General features: G+C 47.1%; 1 protein-coding gene across 1 annotated transcript in view; it reads left to right on the top strand.

Moving 5' to 3' along the window:
- LOC115327397 (WD repeat, SAM and U-box domain-containing protein 1) overlaps positions 1-18,142 on the top strand; it is a 56,849-nt gene that overhangs the window by 18,167 nt on the left and 20,540 nt on the right. Inside the window, exons 3-6 of the mRNA XM_029988412.4 lie at positions 4,173-4,372; positions 7,221-7,404; positions 10,112-10,145; positions 14,809-15,000. Of these exons, the coding sequence (XP_029844272.2) occupies positions 4,173-4,372; positions 7,221-7,404; positions 10,112-10,145; positions 14,809-15,000 (610 nt within the window). The remainder of the gene's footprint in view (positions 1-4,172; positions 4,373-7,220; positions 7,405-10,111; positions 10,146-14,808; positions 15,001-18,142) is intronic.

The following is an 18,142-nucleotide window of genomic DNA, read 5'->3' as shown; positions in this document are numbered from 1 at the left end:
AAAGCTGTTTTTTTTCTTCACGTCAAAATGGTCAAGACACCAACTTCCAAGTCACGTCAGAGTGCATGTGACTCGGAAGTTGGTGAAGGAGATGAGAAATGCCAAAAACCTCAATCTTTATCAATTTTTAAAATAAAAACATGGACATGCAGGCAAAAGCTGTTTTTTCTTCTTCACTTCAAAATGGTCAAAACACCAACTTCCAAGTCACGTCGGAGTGCGTGTGACTCGGAAGTTGGTGAAGGAGATGAGAAATGCCAAAAACCTCAATCTTTGTCAATTTTTAAAATAAAAACATGGACATGCAGGCAAAAGCTGTTTTTTCTTCTTCACTTCAAAATGGTCAAAACACCAACTTCCAAGTCACGTCAGAGTGCATGTGACTCGGAAGTTTGTGAAGGAGATGAGAAATGCCAAAAACCTCAATCTTTGTCAATTTTAAAATAAAAACATGGACATGCAGGCAAAAGCTGTTTTTTTTCTTCACGTCAAAATGGTCAAGACACCAACTTCCAAGTCACGTCAGAGTGCATGTGACTCGGAAGTTGGTGAAGGAGATGAGAAATGCCAAAAACCTCAATCTTTATCAATTTTTAAAATAAAAACATGGACATGCAGGCAAATGCTGTTTTTTCTTCTTCACTTCAAAATGGTCAAAACACCAACTTCCAAGTCACGTCACAGTGCGTGTGACTCGGAAGTTGGTGAAGGAGATGAGAAATGCCAAAAACCTCAATCTTTGTCAATTTTTAAAATAAAAACATGGACATGCAGGCAAAAGCTGTTTTTTCTTCTTCACTTCAAAATGGTCAAAACACCAACTTCCAAGTCACGTCAGAGTGCATGTGACTCGGAAGTTTGTGAAGGAGATGAGAAATGCCAAAAACCTCAATCTTTGTCAATTTTAAAATAAAAACATGGACATGCAGGCAAAAGCTGTTTTTTTTCTTCACGTCAAAATGGTCAAGACACCAACTTCCAAGTCACGTCAGAGTGCATGTGACTCGGAAGTTGGTGAAGGAGATGAGAAATGCCAAAAACCTCAATCTTTGTCAATTTTAAAATAAAAACATGGACATGCAGGCAAAAGCTGTTTTTTCTTCTTCACTTCAAAATGGTCAAAACACCAACTTCCAAGTCACGTCAGAGTGCATGTGACTCGGAAGTTGGTGAAGGAGATGAGAAATGCCAAAAACCTCAATCTTTGTCAATTTTTAAAATAAAACCATGGACATGCAGGCAAAAGCTGTTTTTTTTCTTCACGTCAAAATGTTCAAGACACCAACTCCCAAGTCACATCAGAGTGCATGTGACTCGGAAGCTGGTGAAAGAGACGAGAAATGCCAAAAACCTCAATCTTTTTCAATTTTTAAAATAAAAACATGGACATGCAGGCAAAAGCTGTTTTTTCTTCTTCACTTCAAAATGGCCAAAACACCAACTTCCAAGTCACGTCAGAGTGCATGTGACTCGGAAGTTGGTGAAGGAGATGAGAAATGCCAAAAACCTCAATCTTTGTCAATTTTTAAAATAAAAACATGGACATGCAGGCAAAAGCTGTTTTTTCTTCTTCACGTCAAAATGGTCAAGACACCAACTTCCAAGTCACGTCAGAGTGCATGTGACTCGGAAGTTGGTGAAGGAGATGAGAAATGCCAAAAACCTCAATCTTTGTCAATTTTTAAAATAAAAACATGGACATGCAGGCAAAAGCTGTTTTTTTTCTTCACGTCAAAATGGTCAAGACACCAACTTCCAAGTCACGTCAGAGTGCATGTGACTCGGAAGTTGGTGAAGGAGATGAGAAATGCCAAAAACCTCAATCTTTATCAATTTTTAAAATAAAAACATGGACATGCAGGCAAAAGCTGTTTTTTCTTCTTCACTTCAAAATGGTCAAAACACCAACTTCCAAGTCACGTCAGAGTGCGTGTGACTCGGAAGTTGGTGAAGGAGATGAGAAATGCCAAAAACCTCAATCTTTGTCAATTTTTAAAATAAAAACATGGACATGCAGGCAAAAGCTGTTTTTTCTTCTTCACTTCAAAATGGTCAAAACACCAACTTCCAAGTCACGTCAGAGTGCATGTGACTCGGAAGTTTGTGAAGGAGATGAGAAATGCCAAAAACCTCAATCTTTGTCAATTTTAAAATAAAAACATGGACATGCAGGCAAAAGCTGTTTTTTTTCTTCACGTCAAAATGGTCAAGACACCAACTTCCAAGTCACGTCAGAGTGCATGTGACTCGGAAGTTGGTGAAGGAGATGAGAAATGCCAAAAACCTCAATCTTTATCAATTTTTAAAATAAAAACATGGACATGCAGGCAAATGCTGTTTTTTCTTCTTCACTTCAAAATGGTCAAAACACCAACTTCCAAGTCACGTCACAGTGCGTGTGACTCGGAAGTTGGTGAAGGAGATGAGAAATGCCAAAAACCTCAATCTTTGTCAATTTTTAAAATAAAAACATGGACATGCAGGCAAAAGCTGTTTTTTCTTCTTCACTTCAAAATGGTCAAAACACCAACTTCCAAGTCACGTCAGAGTGCATGTGACTCGGAAGTTTGTGAAGGAGATGAGAAATGCCAAAAACCTCAATCTTTGTCAATTTTAAAATAAAAACATGGACATGCAGGCAAAAGCTGTTTTTTTTCTTCACGTCAAAATGGTCAAGACACCAACTTCCAAGTCACGTCAGAGTGCATGTGACTCGGAAGTTGGTGAAGGAGATGAGAAATGCCAAAAACCTCAATCTTTGTCAATTTTAAAATAAAAACATGGACATGCAGGCAAAAGCTGTTTTTTCTTCTTCACTTCAAAATGGTCAAAACACCAACTTCCAAGTCACGTCAGAGTGCATGTGACTCGGAAGTTGGTGAAGGAGATGAGAAATGCCAAAAACCTCAATCTTTGTCAATTTTTAAAATAAAACCATGGACATGCAGGCAAAAGCTGTTTTTTTTCTTCACGTCAAAATGTTCAAGACACCAACTCCCAAGTCACATCAGAGTGCATGTGACTCGGAAGCTGGTGAAAGAGACGAGAAATGCCAAAAACCTCAATCTTTTTCAATTTTTAAAATAAAAACATGGACATGCAGGCAAAAGCTGTTTTTTCTTCTTCACTTCAAAATGGCCAAAACACCAACTTCCAAGTCACGTCAGAGTGCATGTGACTCGGAAGTTGGTGAAGGAGATGAGAAATGCCAAAAACCTCAATCTTTGTCAATTTTTAAAATAAAAACATGGACATGCAGGCAAAAGCTGTTTTTTCTTCTTCACGTCAAAATGGTCAAGACACCAACTTCCAAGTCACGTCAGAGTGCATGTGACTCGGAAGTTGGTGAAGGAGATGAGAAATGCCAAAAACCTCAATCTTTGTCAATTTTTAAAATAAAAACATGGACATGCAGGCAAAAGCTGTTTTTTCTTCTTCACGTCAAAATGGTCAAGACACCAACTTCCAAGTCACGTCAGAGTGCATGTGACTCGGAAGTTGGTGAAGGAGATGAGAAATGCCAAAAACCTCAATCTTTGTCAATTTTTAAAATAAAAACATGGACATGCAGGCAAAAGCTGTTTTTTCTTCTTCACGTCAAAATGGTCAAGACACCAACTTCCAAGTCACGTCAGAGTGCATGTGACTCGGAAGTTGGTGAAGGAGATGAGAAATGCCAAAAACCTCAATCTTTGTCAATTTTTAAAATAAAAACATGGACATGCAGGCAAAAGCTGTTTTTTCTTCTTCACATCAAAATGGTCAAGACACCAACTTCCAAGTCACGTCAGAGTGCATGTGACTCGGAAGTTGGTGAAGGAGATGAGAAATGCCAAAAACCTCAATCTTTGTCAATTTTTAAAATAAAAACATGGACATGCAGGCAAAAGCTGTCTTTTGTTCTTCACTTCAAAATGGTCAAGATGCCAACTCCCAAATTTTTTAAGCAAAGCAGTGAAATTGTTGCACAGCTCCTTTAACAGGGTAAAAACTGATAAAAAATGTGCTTAAAAAAGCCAATTTATTGAGAGAAAAAATAATATCTTGGTGAAACCCAGCCAAGGTAGCCAGCAGAACCTGGTTACAGCGGAACAGAGCAGGCTGCATGGTATTTGAGACGAGCTGGAGTCCCACCGTCAAAAGGTGAAAAAGGAGGCCTTCCCCCCCGCCAGGTCCCTGGAGGGCCACGAGGCCATGGTGTCTGCGTGCGCCTTCTCCCCGGACAGCCTGTTCCTGGCCTCGGGGGCAACGGGGGGCGACCTCAAGCTGTGGGACGCCCGCTACGGCCATGGCCGCTGCCTGCTCACCCGGCCGGAGGCCCACGACCTGGGGGTCACGGGCTGCCACTTCAGCCCGCAGTTTGAGGCCAGCCGTAAGTGCCAAAACACACTCCGGGGGGGGGGGGGGGGGGGGTTACGTCCCAAGTGGCAACAGACGGCTTCCCGAGTGCCCGACCATTACGATGGTGGATGGGCGTGCAAGTTGCGGAAAAAAGGGGCAGCAGACGCTAGTGTCGTCGCTGCGTCTCGACCCCTAGCTATCGAGGCTTCTATGGACTCGAGCAGCAGAACTGCAGCAGAACGACACTTTTACGGTGGCATCAGGCAGAAATTGAGAGACAAGACTTAACGACGCGGTGAACGTGCCGGTCAAGGGCGTGTTTTTTCCCGTACGACCCGTGTCCCATAATACGATACAAAAGACCATTATGGAGAAATATCCGAGAACTGAGTATTGGGGAGAAGATGCAGCCGTCGCGCCCCCTAGTGGCTAAATCGAGAAATACACCCTCGGGTCAATGACGACGTAGACTATTTGATTTCGTTTTGATGCGGCGCTCGGCCCACATACCCAATTGTTGCGTCGGCGTTTGGCCGGTGCTCGGGCTGGATCAGTGAAGCCGAATGCGGATGCGGCACTGGTGCATTCTTTTTACTTTATCTTTTTCGACTGAGCGCGGTAAAAGTCGTGCCCAATCAAGAAAGATAAAGTAAAGAATCGAGTGCCTGGAGTTGGGTAAACACGGAGCTGCGGGGAAAACTAGCTGGACATGGTTGGATCTCCCTGCCCGTTTAGTCGCACCGCAACCGACGCTACGATCGGACGGACTGAGCCAAGCGGCCTCAAAAGTGCATTGTCATGGACACCCCTTATCTTTGTCTATATAAACCGACCACGTACGGGAGGAAGTGGAGGATTTCATGGCAATCGCTGTGCATGATTGCTGATTGGTTTGCTCAGCGATGGCAAACGTGCAGAGACCGTGACAGTGCACATTTGCTTGGTTAGCTTCACTGAATTTTAGCATCGGCTACAATTTGACTTAAAGTTAAACAGAGATAGTTTCTCGGCAAACTTCAATTCTTTAAGTGGTTTGAGACTATCTTCCTTATTGTGGGGGTGACTGCAGCCATCGCCAAAGTCACCCCGAACCACCGACAAAGTCTTTTCTTAGAATTATTGCAGATTCAAACTATGCCAGAAAACATAGATAGGTCCCTCAGCGCTACACCGTCCTCCTACGTCATTGGGCTTTGCAATATCACCAACCTATAGAGAAATGCAGCACCATGGAAGAAAACAAAAACAAAAAAATTCCGAGGACGCCTAAGCACTTATGAGTTGTGAATGCAAAAGCATTCTCGGCGTCGAGAGGAGCAGAAGCGGCCACAGCGCTGGACAGGGAGTGCGGCAGTGCGCCGCGTAGACCGCCCTGGCTCGCTGGTGTCTGCTGCGCCACTGGGTGAAACAGCAGCAAGAGTGCAAAGCTCGGCGCGGCACTGGCTGAAATTACGTGTCCTCTCATCATCATCATCGCCCTAGCTGCAGGTACCGGTTGACGTCAAACCTCAAAGCGTAACGTTAGGCCTAACGTCGGGCCTAACATCAGGCCAGCGCATACCCGCGTCTCCCCCCCACGTCAAACAGCTGCGCATACCGGTTGACGACGTTAGACCTCAAAGCGTAACGATAGGCCTAACGTCAAGCCAGCACATACCCATGTTCCCCTTCCCACTACGCCACCAGCGGTTCGGCTGGCTCCTTAGCAACGATGACACCATTGCTATGTAGCCACATGACGCGTCGCAGCCAGTGGGAATTTGGGTGCCATTTTTCTGCTACAGACAACACTGACTTTGCTCTATGGAACAGTTAATGCTTTCGCATTAATACTGCTCCTCATCGACCATTGCTACGGTCACCCCGAAAAAAAGGCCAAGGAGATCTCGAAACGTTGGGCCCTTAATTTGGGGCTTGGTTGGGTTCTTTTAATCAGTCTTGCCCCAGCCAGACACATACGCCTATTTTCAGTGGTGTAACCAACATTGGGTAGCACTTGAAAGCCAGTGTGCAAAGCCATTTTCAGCCTGGCTGAGAAATTTGTTTCCAGCTTCCTCCCTCAGTAAGCTGCAGCAGAATGTGCATTTGCTGTAGTTTCAGTTTTTGCTTACTCCACCACGCCTCGAATGTGTAAATTTGGCGGTCAAGGTGACGTCGGCGTGGGAGCGGCTCTATGCGGAGTGCAAGCTCGTCTGTTTCTTGCACTCAGGTGTTGCGCTGATGTCAGAACGCCGAGCACTAATTGGCTGATAGAAAGAAATAGTGGGTACACCTCGAGCCATGTGCCATTAAGGTCTACCCACTCTCCTTTCAACCAAAGCCCATCAGAGCTTGGTGTTGTCGTGACGTCACCGCAACTCCTGCTCAAGAAGCAGACGCTCTCCGCACAGGCCGCTCCTCGTCAGAGGGGGACAGACAGCTTGCCAGGCTGTCTGTCCCCCTCTGTAGCTCGCTCCTCGTCAGGCAGTAGTGCCATCCGGGGCACTGGTTTCCCCAGACGCCACTGTCAGTGACTCTCGAACCCTGCCAGTACACTCTGTTTCCATGAAGCTTGTCTGTTGCATTGTGTGTACCGATTTCTTTTTATCTTTTTATGCAAATTGAATAGAAATCCCCAAATTATATCTTCCAGACAGCACCTTAATTACCCCACCCTATTGCCGGGGCACATCTATGATGCTTTCACTTTGGCTGTGCAGCGCTAGAGCACGTTACATGCTGTCAAATAGCATTGCCATCTCGCGACAACTGGGCAGAGTACACAGCATGGCAATTTTAGAATTATCCCAGCAATTGGCGGGGAATCCCCCCCTCCAACCGACAATGAGCCGAGGGCCACATCTAATCGCCGGAGTTGATTGGCGGCTGGACCGGTGCAGTGGCGCAGGGCACGCTGCACAGCACCTACATCCTGGCGTCGTGCGGCAACGACGACAAGGTTCGCGTCTGGCGCGTCCAGATGGGCCAGCGCTGCGCCCTGACGCCCCACTACGTGCTCGAGGGCCACACGGCCAGCGTCATGTGCTGCCGCTTCTCCCACGACGGGAACCTGCTTGCCTCCTCGTGAGTGCCCATCTCACACCCCGGGGAATGGTTGTTGTCCTTGAGTTGTTGCCACTTGTCCAAGGAGGGGACTGGGGACGCCATTCCCCCAGTCAAGGAATGGTGTTCCCAATAGGGGAATGCAGCAACAGTATTCTCCTTTGAGGGGAATGGTGTACCAGTTGGGAAATGCGTAAACGGTATTCCCTTGCTAAAGGAATGGTGTCCGCAGTTGGGGAATGCGGAGACGGTGTTTCCCTTTGAAGAAAATGGTGTTCCTGGTTGGGGAATGCAGAAACGGTGTTACCCTGTGGGGAGAATGTTGTCCCCAGGTGGAGAGATCTGGGGATGGTGTTGCCCTGTGAGGGGAATGCAGTTAGGGGGGAAGTAAATGCAGCGAAGCGATCATCCCACCAGAAAAAATTTGCAGCGTTTCCGCACTGTTGTGGCAAAGTCAGCAGTAATGCATAATGTATCGTGCATTGCTTCCCAATAATGTTGCACAGATAAACTTGGTATGCATTGTATGCCTTGGTGGCACTAACATTGCTGCACGTATCAATCTCAACTAGTTGTTTGGCTAGTCGGTGCATATTGCTCTGGAAACATGTAAGTGCAAACAGTGACAGACCCGAAGAAGGAGATGCGGACAAGCGCTACTTTAAACTAGTTGGTGGTAGCGCTTGTCCATGTCCCCTCCTTTGTGTCTGTCTTTGTACAGAGTGTGGCCGTAAGGACCAGCACATTTGGCACGCCTTGAAAAATACTAGCTCTAATCGTACATACCTGAAACTAGGCATTCAAACGTTGTTTAACAAAGTTTTATGTCTATTTTTTTTTAGTGCTCAACTCAAAGCTGGTGAAATACTAAAAATAGTGCAAAAACGGCGGCCGCGCACTTTCAGTGTCCTGTAACGAATGTTTGTCGTCTGCACACTGATTCGCGAGCTTGATCCCAAGTGGTCATCGTTCATATATTTTTGTTGAAATTATTACTTAGTGCAATAATCAGGCTCGTCTCCAGCCTCTACATGGCATTCTCAGCGCTTTTGCCTTCAGCAAGCCACCTGGGAGCGAGTTCTTCGCAAACCAGTAAGCAGAAAACAAACAGGCTGGTATAGGACATAGAAAATACATGGCCGCCATTTTTGCACAATTTTTAATATTTCACCAAGTCTGAGTCGAGGTCTAAAAAAATAGCCATAAAACTTCTTACAAAATGTCATTTGCATGCCCAGCTTCGGGTATGTACATTTGGAATTCAAAGTTTGCGAGGCGTGCCAAATGTGCTGGCCCTTATGGCCGCACTGTGTACTTACAAGTTTCCTGAGCTAGTGCTTGAGCGGGAGTGGAATACAAAGTTTGAGCCTCCTCCGTTCACACGCCTGAGCTTTGTCCATGCTATCTCGTGTCCCCCGATTTTCTCTGGAGCACAGGCTTGCTCTCTTTCTCCTGGAGCATTCTAGGTCAGTGAAAAGGCAAGCATGGCATGAGCAGAGAACATATTAGTATCGAAGTTGTAGTCCTAACATACATTGCGCAACACTTAGAGCGAATATGACATTGTTTTATAACTGCAACCTAATTTGACTGATTCGGTTAGTGCTCTGTGTGACCATTTTCCGCTACAAAAGTAGCTTTGATGACATCCTTTTTATTCTAAGGAAAAAGTACAGAAATTAGTCAATTAATTATTCATGCTAGCTGTGTTGCACCACGTAGAAGTAAATATATGCATAAAATGAGTGCAAATGCTATTCTGTCAATCTGCTGTTGATGTAGAGGCTTTTTATGGAAATGATATATGGGATAGATTTATCTGTGATTTCATATACAGAGTGTTTCAAAAAGTGCAGGCCAAATCGCTCGTGCAAAATCTGAGCATTGCACAGAAAAAAAATGTATGCCATGTTGGTGTCTGCCCAACAGCCTATTTAGAAAAAAGATTAACGTTTAGAAAAAATCATTTTTGTTTTTGTTTTTTAGAGAGCAACTTTATATTTGTTCATTTTAAGGCCATAGTTTCAATTAGAATCTTACTGGGCATTATCAATAACCCCTATATCGACCCTTTTTAGACAAGTATAAAGCATGTCGAGCATTTTACCACGGTACCCTTCAATTCTGACGCATACTCTGGTTTCGGCTTATCAAAGTACATCTTGGCGGCAGCTGTCCTGCCCTCCGACAGCCGGAAACTCACCGCTAGTAGCAGCTAGAGCGCGCGCTCAGCCAGCACGTCCTCGAGCCGCTACTAGCAGCGAGCTTCCTTGTGCCACACGCGCTGAGCGAGCAAAGATAGCGGTGATAGCTTTTGGCACACTGCTGAAGCTTGGGGAGTGCCAACTGAAGGGCCTAAACACATCGGAGTAGGCCACGCACCCTTGCCCCTATGCTCGCTTCCAGGCGGTGCAGCCTGTACCGCGAGTCACGCTCTACTTTGTTCGCACTTCATTTTTCCCCGTCTGTACATTTTAGATCAAGCAGATGTTATATTATCAGCACGTACACACTTCATACGCCAGAAGCATTGCTTCTTGCTTCCACAACCAAGTCTCGTAAGAACTACTTTGTGCGGCGTAGAAACAATGCGCGCAAAACATACTTTTTTCTTGAGGTGAAAGCGAGTATAGCTATTTTGACTGGTCGGGTGTTTCCGTCGGTATGGCCTGCAAGCTGGAAAATATCCACACGTCTGGTTGTGCTTACTCGCCCCGTTCTTTTGCAGGGGTGGTGACAAGACCATCATCTTGTGGGATGCGGTAAGCTCATGGGGGTGCACGTGGGTCTTTTGTACAGCTCTGTGCTGTGATGCAGCTGGGCCTTGTGCAGCTCCTGTGCCCCTGAGAAAAAATGTTCTGGCTTCACCAGTGTTCTTACGTTCTCCCTGAATATTTCCCGTGTCACTGCACAAAGGAACCATGAGACGATATTGCTTTCAGACGCTATCGGACCAGCCAAGCACGTTTTGCTAGGAATCCGCGTACCAGCTGGTCATGAAACCGCTCAGATTGTAGGCGAGCTTTCAGTCCACCTGCTCCAAGCTGCGGTGTGTTGAGACACTCCTCTCTCATGTCCACTCTGCTAGAGTGCAAAGAGGCTTTGCGAGAGCAGCTTGACCTCGTTTCTTGACCAGCAACAAACTATAGATCTCTTGATCCGGAATCTTTTCGTCATGCCATGGGAAAGTTTATCCTAGGGACAAAGTGAAGCACTAGAGTTTGATGATTCGCATCAAGCACATTGCCCGACTGAAGACACGCGAGCCACAATGAGGACGTAAGACGCACTGACTGGCCCAGTCACGTGCGCGCTTTTATGAACCTTTCTGGTGACGTCCTCATGTTGTTGCTCGCTGAAACTGATCACAGTCTTGCCACCCCCAACGAAAAGATTAACGACAACTCGTAGGAAAATATAAATGCAACAGGACAGCAGTACCTGGGTAGCTAGGGGGAGTAGTGCAGCACTGGTCGGTGCACTCTGATGCTCCTACTGGGAGGGGTGGTGGTAGGCACATGCCAGAGAGACTCCCCAGGTTCCATTGCTCCCGGCTGCCGTGGTTCTTCATGCACAGCTACTGGGCGGGAAGACTCTGATGTCAAAGATGGGAGATCAGGCACCTGGCTGTGTCCTGCCGTGTTGCATATGTCGGGGCTTGAGAGAGAGAGAGAATAAACGTCTTTATTATGAGAAAGGACGAGGAGGAGTCTTTGGTCCAAGACGCCTTGAGCTTTCCCCGCTTCCACGGTCTTTGACCTGCTGGCACGCACATCTCGGGCTGAGCTTTGTACACTTGGCGCCCCCTGCTAGCCTCGCAAACAATTCCTCCATGCGAAGGCTGAGGTACGTCTCCAACACTGTCGCAGGATTGACCATTACAGTGTAGACCGCATATAACGTATGTCGCGGGAGTCGCAAAAATCCGCACTATAAGCGGTACCGCGTTATAACCAAAACATCAGTTTTTCAGGCCAAAATACATGCCATGAGACAACTTACCTTTGTAAAAGAATTTATTTTATGTTAGATGAAAAATAAAGCTTGGTTTGAGGAAAGTCTTTATTTCACCAGACTAGTACACTTCTCTCTCAAGTGTGTCACACGTTTTGAAAGAAATTAGCGACTTTTGCCTACCGCAGCTTTTTAACGGCGTCGCGGGTTGCGGACGGACGTTGCGAGCGTTCAGGATTGCTAACCCTAATCACTTTTCTGCAATGATGAAAACGCGTGAAAATTCGCATTCTTCATACGGTACGCGCCAGTAATACCTTCAACTTGAGCACACGCATGAAATGCGCCAAATAAGAAATCCGGGCGATGTTCGAAAACACAAATGCTTAGAAAGCACCACTGTAGTCGAAGTAAACAAACACAACGACACGGGCGTTTCTGCCGTCTTGAGAGCGCCACTGGCGCCGCCACGACATTGCCGCACAAGTAGGTGGATCTTCCCTTCTAGTACGTGCTGGGTTATCATAGCGACACACAACGAAAATTCAGTTAAAGATAGCGTTTTTACGCGGAACGATGAGCTTCCACCACGCCGTCTACGACGACGATCACAACCGACGCCATGTTTGCGGCTAGAAGAAGCCGGCCCACGATCGGCATGCAACGCGCGCAAACACTTCTCCTCGACCTGCGATTGGTCTTTCGTTGCGGTTGTTTTCCAACGCAGCGGAGGGACGCACGCACGTGAACGACACGTGCGTGCGTCCCTCCGTTGCTATGGCAACTGAAGCCTCTCTCTTCGCTTCTCCCCGCTTCTTCGAGCAACCTCCTTGCCCCGCGAGGGTGTTGTTGCGGCTCGCGCCGTTATCTAGTGTCGCACAGGGAAGTGTTCTCGCTGCTACGGTCGTTGGCGCGGTCGGCGGGCTGTTCCAGAAACCGCACTATAACCGGTATTTCCCTTTGCGCACCTGCATTTTAAGCGGTATGTAATTACATGGAGTTCTATGGGAGGCGAACCGGTGGTTTAAAAAAACCGCGTTATATCCGGTCCTGCACTATAAGCGGTTATGTTGTATCTCGAAATCACCGCACAGGCGAACATGACCATCCTGATCCACTACTAGAACGATTGGTGCGGCCCATTTAGGTGTCTTCACGGGTCACATCACGCCCTCCTGCTCCATCCTCCGCAACTCCTCGGTAGCCTCTCGTTACCTAATGGCCTCAGGAGTCTCTCCGACACGGAAGTGCGCTATTGGCACCAGAAATTAACCAATCGGATCACTTAACGGGTGTGGACGGGGGTTCGGAGAAGCCAATGTGTACGAATTCGCCGAATGCGTCTACTCTTTCATATAGCCTGATGGACCCATAGAAGAAATGGGTGATTGGAAACGTCATCTATATTTGATGCCTAGGGATCGTACAGTAGTCTCGCTAATTCAAACTCCAGGAACCACGAATTTTGTTTGAATTGCAAGACGTTTGAATTATCAGAAATTCATCTTAATTTGTTTTGAGATAAAATTGTGATTTGCCATAGGAGTGGCTACAGATAGAAAGCAGATATTTGATGATTTCCTTTACATAGGCCTACTGATCATGCGCAGGTATCCCACATATAAAACATTTTTTGAATTAATGACGTAAGTTTATTTATTCCTCAAAAATGTTGTTAATCGTGGACTTTTAGACAGGACATGACAACTCAAAACAAAATTAAGTTTGTACGTTGGGCCAAGAAGTTGTCTAATGTGGGAGCGGTCACCGTGCGGCAGTTTTCATAGCAACTTCCACGGATGCTGTTACTTGGATCTGTGCCATGCCGCCATGTCACAGCGTCCATGCAAGTTGCTTTAAAAACTTTTGCGTGGTGCCCGTTTTTATAGCTCCTGTGTGCCTGCTAGAGCCCTGTTGAGTGTGCTCCTCACCAAGCACCGGTGCACTGCAGAGAAGCAGCATCCGGGGAAGCCAGAGCCATGTATAGACCAAGTCATGTTTACAGAAAACCTTCAGCCTTTCCACGCTGGTGAAGAAGCAAGACCAGCGAAGCTTTACTATGGTGGGAATGAAGTAATGACCGGCCGCAAGTCGGCGGCCAGAATGGAAAGGCTGGAAAGATGGCCGCCATCTATGAGCGACGGCGACAACCAGACAACCGGCAAGCCAGTTGTCTGGTTGCTGCTGTCGCTTGTAGATGGTGGTAGCTGTTGAGAGTGTTGTGTCGACATTTGTTTGCTGGTAGACACGATCCTTGGGGAACTGGCCCTTAACAGCTCCGCTGTAACAAACCGGAGCGCCCCCAGCGGATGCCACCGGCACTGCACATACGCGATGGATTGTGGGCGAGAAGCTCGTCTTCTTACATAAACCATTGAAATGCGACGTTGTCGGTCTCGGTGCGAGCCCCCGTTCTCTTTTTCGCGTTGGAATTGTTGATTCTATGTCTTCCTGATACTGTTTGACTACTTGAGCGGCCTCAGCAAAATTAACGAGGCTTGTTACACCGCAAGACTTCGCGTGAATAACTCCAACGCACTTGTTCGTTTGGTTTCTCGCGACCACTGCCAGGGTATTATTCGCGGCTTCTAGTTGGCCATATTGAAATTTGTGGAGACACCCTGGAACACGCTCAGCCCGCTTTCGGCCAATGGCGCCTCCTCATTTGCCTCCTGTACTTCCCAGTGAATGGCCAAGCTCTCTCTTTATACGGCTCTAGCGGAAGCAATCTCCGCGGGTGTTGCCTCTCTGCAATGCACTGGTGCTGGGAAAGAAGCGCACTCAACGGGGTCGCGTGAGCAAAAAGTGTGAATTACACGAAAATGTGGTACTAATTAAGCGGCTTACGAATAATTTAAAGACATAGTGGGACAACCAAAATTTTGAAATTTGCTTGAAATAACCGGAAGTATGAAATATCAGAGTTTAAATATTCGCGAGCCTACCGTATTATTTCTTTAATAATGGAAACGCCACGATGCTACACCTGTTTTAGAAGCGTAAAACTTTTTCGAGGTTCTTCCCGTTTAAATCTTTTTCATTTCTTTTCACTTTTAATTGTTTCCACTTACCTGACTGCCACTTGTGGTGACCAAATTTACTGGGACAGAAACTGCCCAAAGTTTCAGACCAGTAAGGACCGTGCCATTGCCAACTGTGGCATCTCCAACAGAGACGAGACGGTCGGGGAATAGGGTGTAGATACTGTAAGCTTAGCTTATCTAGTGGTTCTGACTCCTGAGCGGCGTAGGACATTAAAAATGCCGATCAGAGTCGCATTCTGGCAATATGTCCCAAAAGACGGGGCCCGCGCACAACCTCGTCGTTGTGGATCCCTCGAGCGGGAAACACACTGAAGCTCAACACCACTCTGAGACTGGCGTGGCCACATGCTAGCGTCGCACCCGTCGCGAGACTCTGGGAGACGTGCCGGCAGCAACGTGGATTGTAGGTGGGCGGCCCTCCCCCCAGGGCTCTGGGGAGCTGGTGCAGCGGCTGGAGAAGCACAGCCGCTACGTGCCCTGCTGCGCCTTCTCCTCGGAGGGGGACCTGCTGGCCACGGGCTCCAACGACCGGGCCGTGGCCGTCTGGGGCCTCGGGGAACCCCAGGACCACCATGGGGACGGCGCCTGCACCGGGAGGCCTGCGACTGCCGCCGGCAAGGTGAGCGAGCCTCGCGCCGCGGAAGCTTCCGGTCGCCCTCGCAGGAGGGCCCGTTGCCCTCGCCTAAGCTCTTCAAACTTTTTTCTGGGTGGCTTTTTTCCCAAAAAAATGTGCTCCGACAGTTGGGTTTTTTGTTTTTTTTCAAAAGGGATAGTACAATGGAAGAGCCAGTGCGCAGTTTTTTTTGTTTTTTTTTCTATTATCTTACGGGAATACATCGGTGCTTGCAAGCTGTCCAGGTTGAGAAGCATAAAATTGAAATATTGGGAATAGAAAGCTGTTGCCTTTCTTCAGTTCGCGGCGATGCTACTGCAAAATTGGGATTTGGAGCAAGTTTTGGGACACCTGAAAACAAAATTCTTAGCACTTTGTTGCACCTAAAACTGGCTTTTGGAGTGCTTGGAGCGTGTAGACATAAACTTCGGAGGCCTTTTTGAGCACCTTTCCGAAGTACTTTTGAGCATGCAGAGCAAGCTTTTCTTTTTGTAGACTGTACAAGCCACTTTATAATGTTGGTCTTTGTGGGCTTACCTATGAAAAATATATGTTTCTCAGAAATCCAATGTGAGAAATTACTGAACAGATATTTCTCATATAAAGAAAAATTGACACAACTGTCGGTGCAAGAGTGCGCACAGTTTATCTTGAACACAAAGAACCTATCAAAGCCCATCTCTTGAAGCTTTTGCAGCCTTTCATTTATGCCTTTCAGCTTAGTCGTGTTCTGGGAAAGGCTTGGCTTTGCCTCAGAAAGAAGCACCTGCCCCAATTTTATTTCTTCATTGAACTTGCCATTGAAAGTTGATAGTGGTTGACTGTGTTGACACCACAGCCACTGTACTGTGTCCACCCTTAAGCTGACATTATAATGGGAGCAACGCTGGAACAATAGGCAGCCTCTCTTATATCACCTGACCTGGCTCTCTGCGTGTGCGGGTATGGCGGTTTTTTATCGAAACGGCGCAGGAAATTGCCTCGGGAGCATTTGGTGCGGGAGTGGAATTGCTGCATTCGGTTTAATTTTGGCGTGTCCTCTTCCACCTGGTGGACTCAAACTCCAAACCGGAGGTACTTTACCGAGCTTCTTTATCGGACGATGAGCTTTCATCTTCCGAATTCAATTCTGAGAAGCGTTAAAAATCGAAATCGGAAGAGTCGACACTCCGATATCCACTACCGTCGGCTCTCGATAATTCAGTCACTTTATCTGAATTTTGGTTAGTTCGAAGTGGGGGTGCACTTCCAGGAATTACTAGTATGAATCTATGGGAAAAGGGAAAAAATGTGCGCCACTTCCAAGTTTGACTTTTGGGACTGGTTAATTTGAAGGGGTTTCTTTATGTGCTCGAGAAGTCTGGCAACTCTTGGAGTTGACGAAGCTGAAACTGCACCCGTACACACTCAATCACTTTAAAACTACTACATGCGCTGTCGGAATAAAGCGGGAAGGAGCGTGGCATCCGAATGAGCCACCAGGCGGCCAAGCCAATTCAGTGGCCAGACCGCTCTAAACCGAGCCAGCGTGGCTGCAGACACGAGCATCGTGGTGTCATTTCCACAGAAGTTGCGGCAGCACGCGCTGCATAGCTTGGTTGGAGGCATTACAGCATAGCCTGGTAGGAGGCATTACCCAGTCCTGCGGGATGAATTGTCCATCGAATGTACCGATGCCAACAAACATGCCACAGTCTGTGGTCCGCTTTCGGACAGCGACATTGTACAAGCGATTAAGCCAGCGATCAGGCTAAGACACGACCACGCCGCTTTTCCGTCGCGAGTGCTCGAGTGCCGCCGACACGGAAACCGCTTGCAGCACCACAGAGTACAATTTTGCGTTTTCTTCGGCAGAGAAACCGCCGAAGGTGCCCTAAGAAAAGTTAGCGATTTCCAGGACCTAGTTAATACTGCGCATCTTCGTTAAAAGAACTCCGTGGATCCAGCCTTAAAGGGGCACTGAAGTGCTTTTTGAGATCCTCATTTCATTGCCGTAACTCAATCCATGAGCTCGAACATCCTAAAATACCCAAAATTACGATCATGCGCGGCAGATTTGCGTAATAAAAAACTGTCGGCCTTTCCACTCTGGTGAATAAGGAAGACCAGCAAAGCTGTATTATGGTGAGAATGAAGTATTTATAAATGTAAGGGTTAAGGTGTGATTGGATAATTGGTTATTTGAACAATTAAAGAATCAGACATATATATACCGATCCAGGGTTGTTCTTTACTTCGTAACCACAGTGACCATGGCCTTGTGATCGCTGTGGTACACCACCATAAAATGTACGCTGACGGCAGGCACATTCTTCATGAAGACAAGGTCTACGTATACATGTTCGTTTCCATGTTCGTGGGCTCTGTAGGTTCGTTCGCACACACACAAGCCCGAAGCGCTCGAGCATAAATGAAGTGAACCTCTTTCCTTCCTGGCATGCAATGTCAGCAATAAAGTCGCCCGTCACTACTGCAGATGTGTCGTCGCCGAGCATGACCCCGCCGAAGACGTCCATCATAAATGCTTCAATGTCTCTCTCGAATGTCGTGGGGGAGACGGGCACGACGGCAACCACTGGACCATCGCGCACCTTGACGGAAAGGCTGGAAAGGTCGCCGCCATCTATGAGCGACGGTGGCAACCAGATTGGTTGTCTGGTTGCCGCTGTCGCTCATTAATGGCGGTAGCTGTCCAGAGTGTTGTGTAGTTTTGCGTCTACATTTGTTTGGTACCGGACACGAAACTGGGGAAACTAGCCCTTAACAGCTCCGCTGTAAAAAGTAATTAAGGATCCCGACACCTACTGTTGGCGCAGAACGACTGATGGTGCTACCGAACCTTGCTGAATATAAATGAACAAAGGACGGCGCTTGTCAGCCACTTGCGAGCGATCGGTTTTCACGTGGACGAGCGGCCGACCAATTCCACTTGTCCACGTGGGAACCCATCGCTCGTGTGTGGTTGACAAGCTCAGTCCGTCGTTCAACCATGTTCAGCAAGGTTCAGTAGCACCATCTGTTGTTCTGCACCAACGGTAAGTGTCGAGATCTCTAATTACTCTTTTAATACCCAAATCTGCTGCGCATGAATGTAATTTTGGGTTTTTATAGGATGCTTAGAGCTTGTAGATTGAGTTATGACAATAAA

The sequence above is a fragment of the Ixodes scapularis genome, unplaced genomic scaffold (genome assembly GCF_016920785.2).
Source record: "Ixodes scapularis isolate PalLabHiFi unplaced genomic scaffold, ASM1692078v2 PGA_scaffold0__279_contigs__length_252992795, whole genome shotgun sequence".
Taxonomy (NCBI): domain Eukaryota; kingdom Metazoa; phylum Arthropoda; class Arachnida; order Ixodida; family Ixodidae; genus Ixodes; species Ixodes scapularis.
The sequence above is the reverse complement of the archived record's forward strand: the minus strand, read 5'-3'. Positions and strand labels throughout refer to the sequence as shown.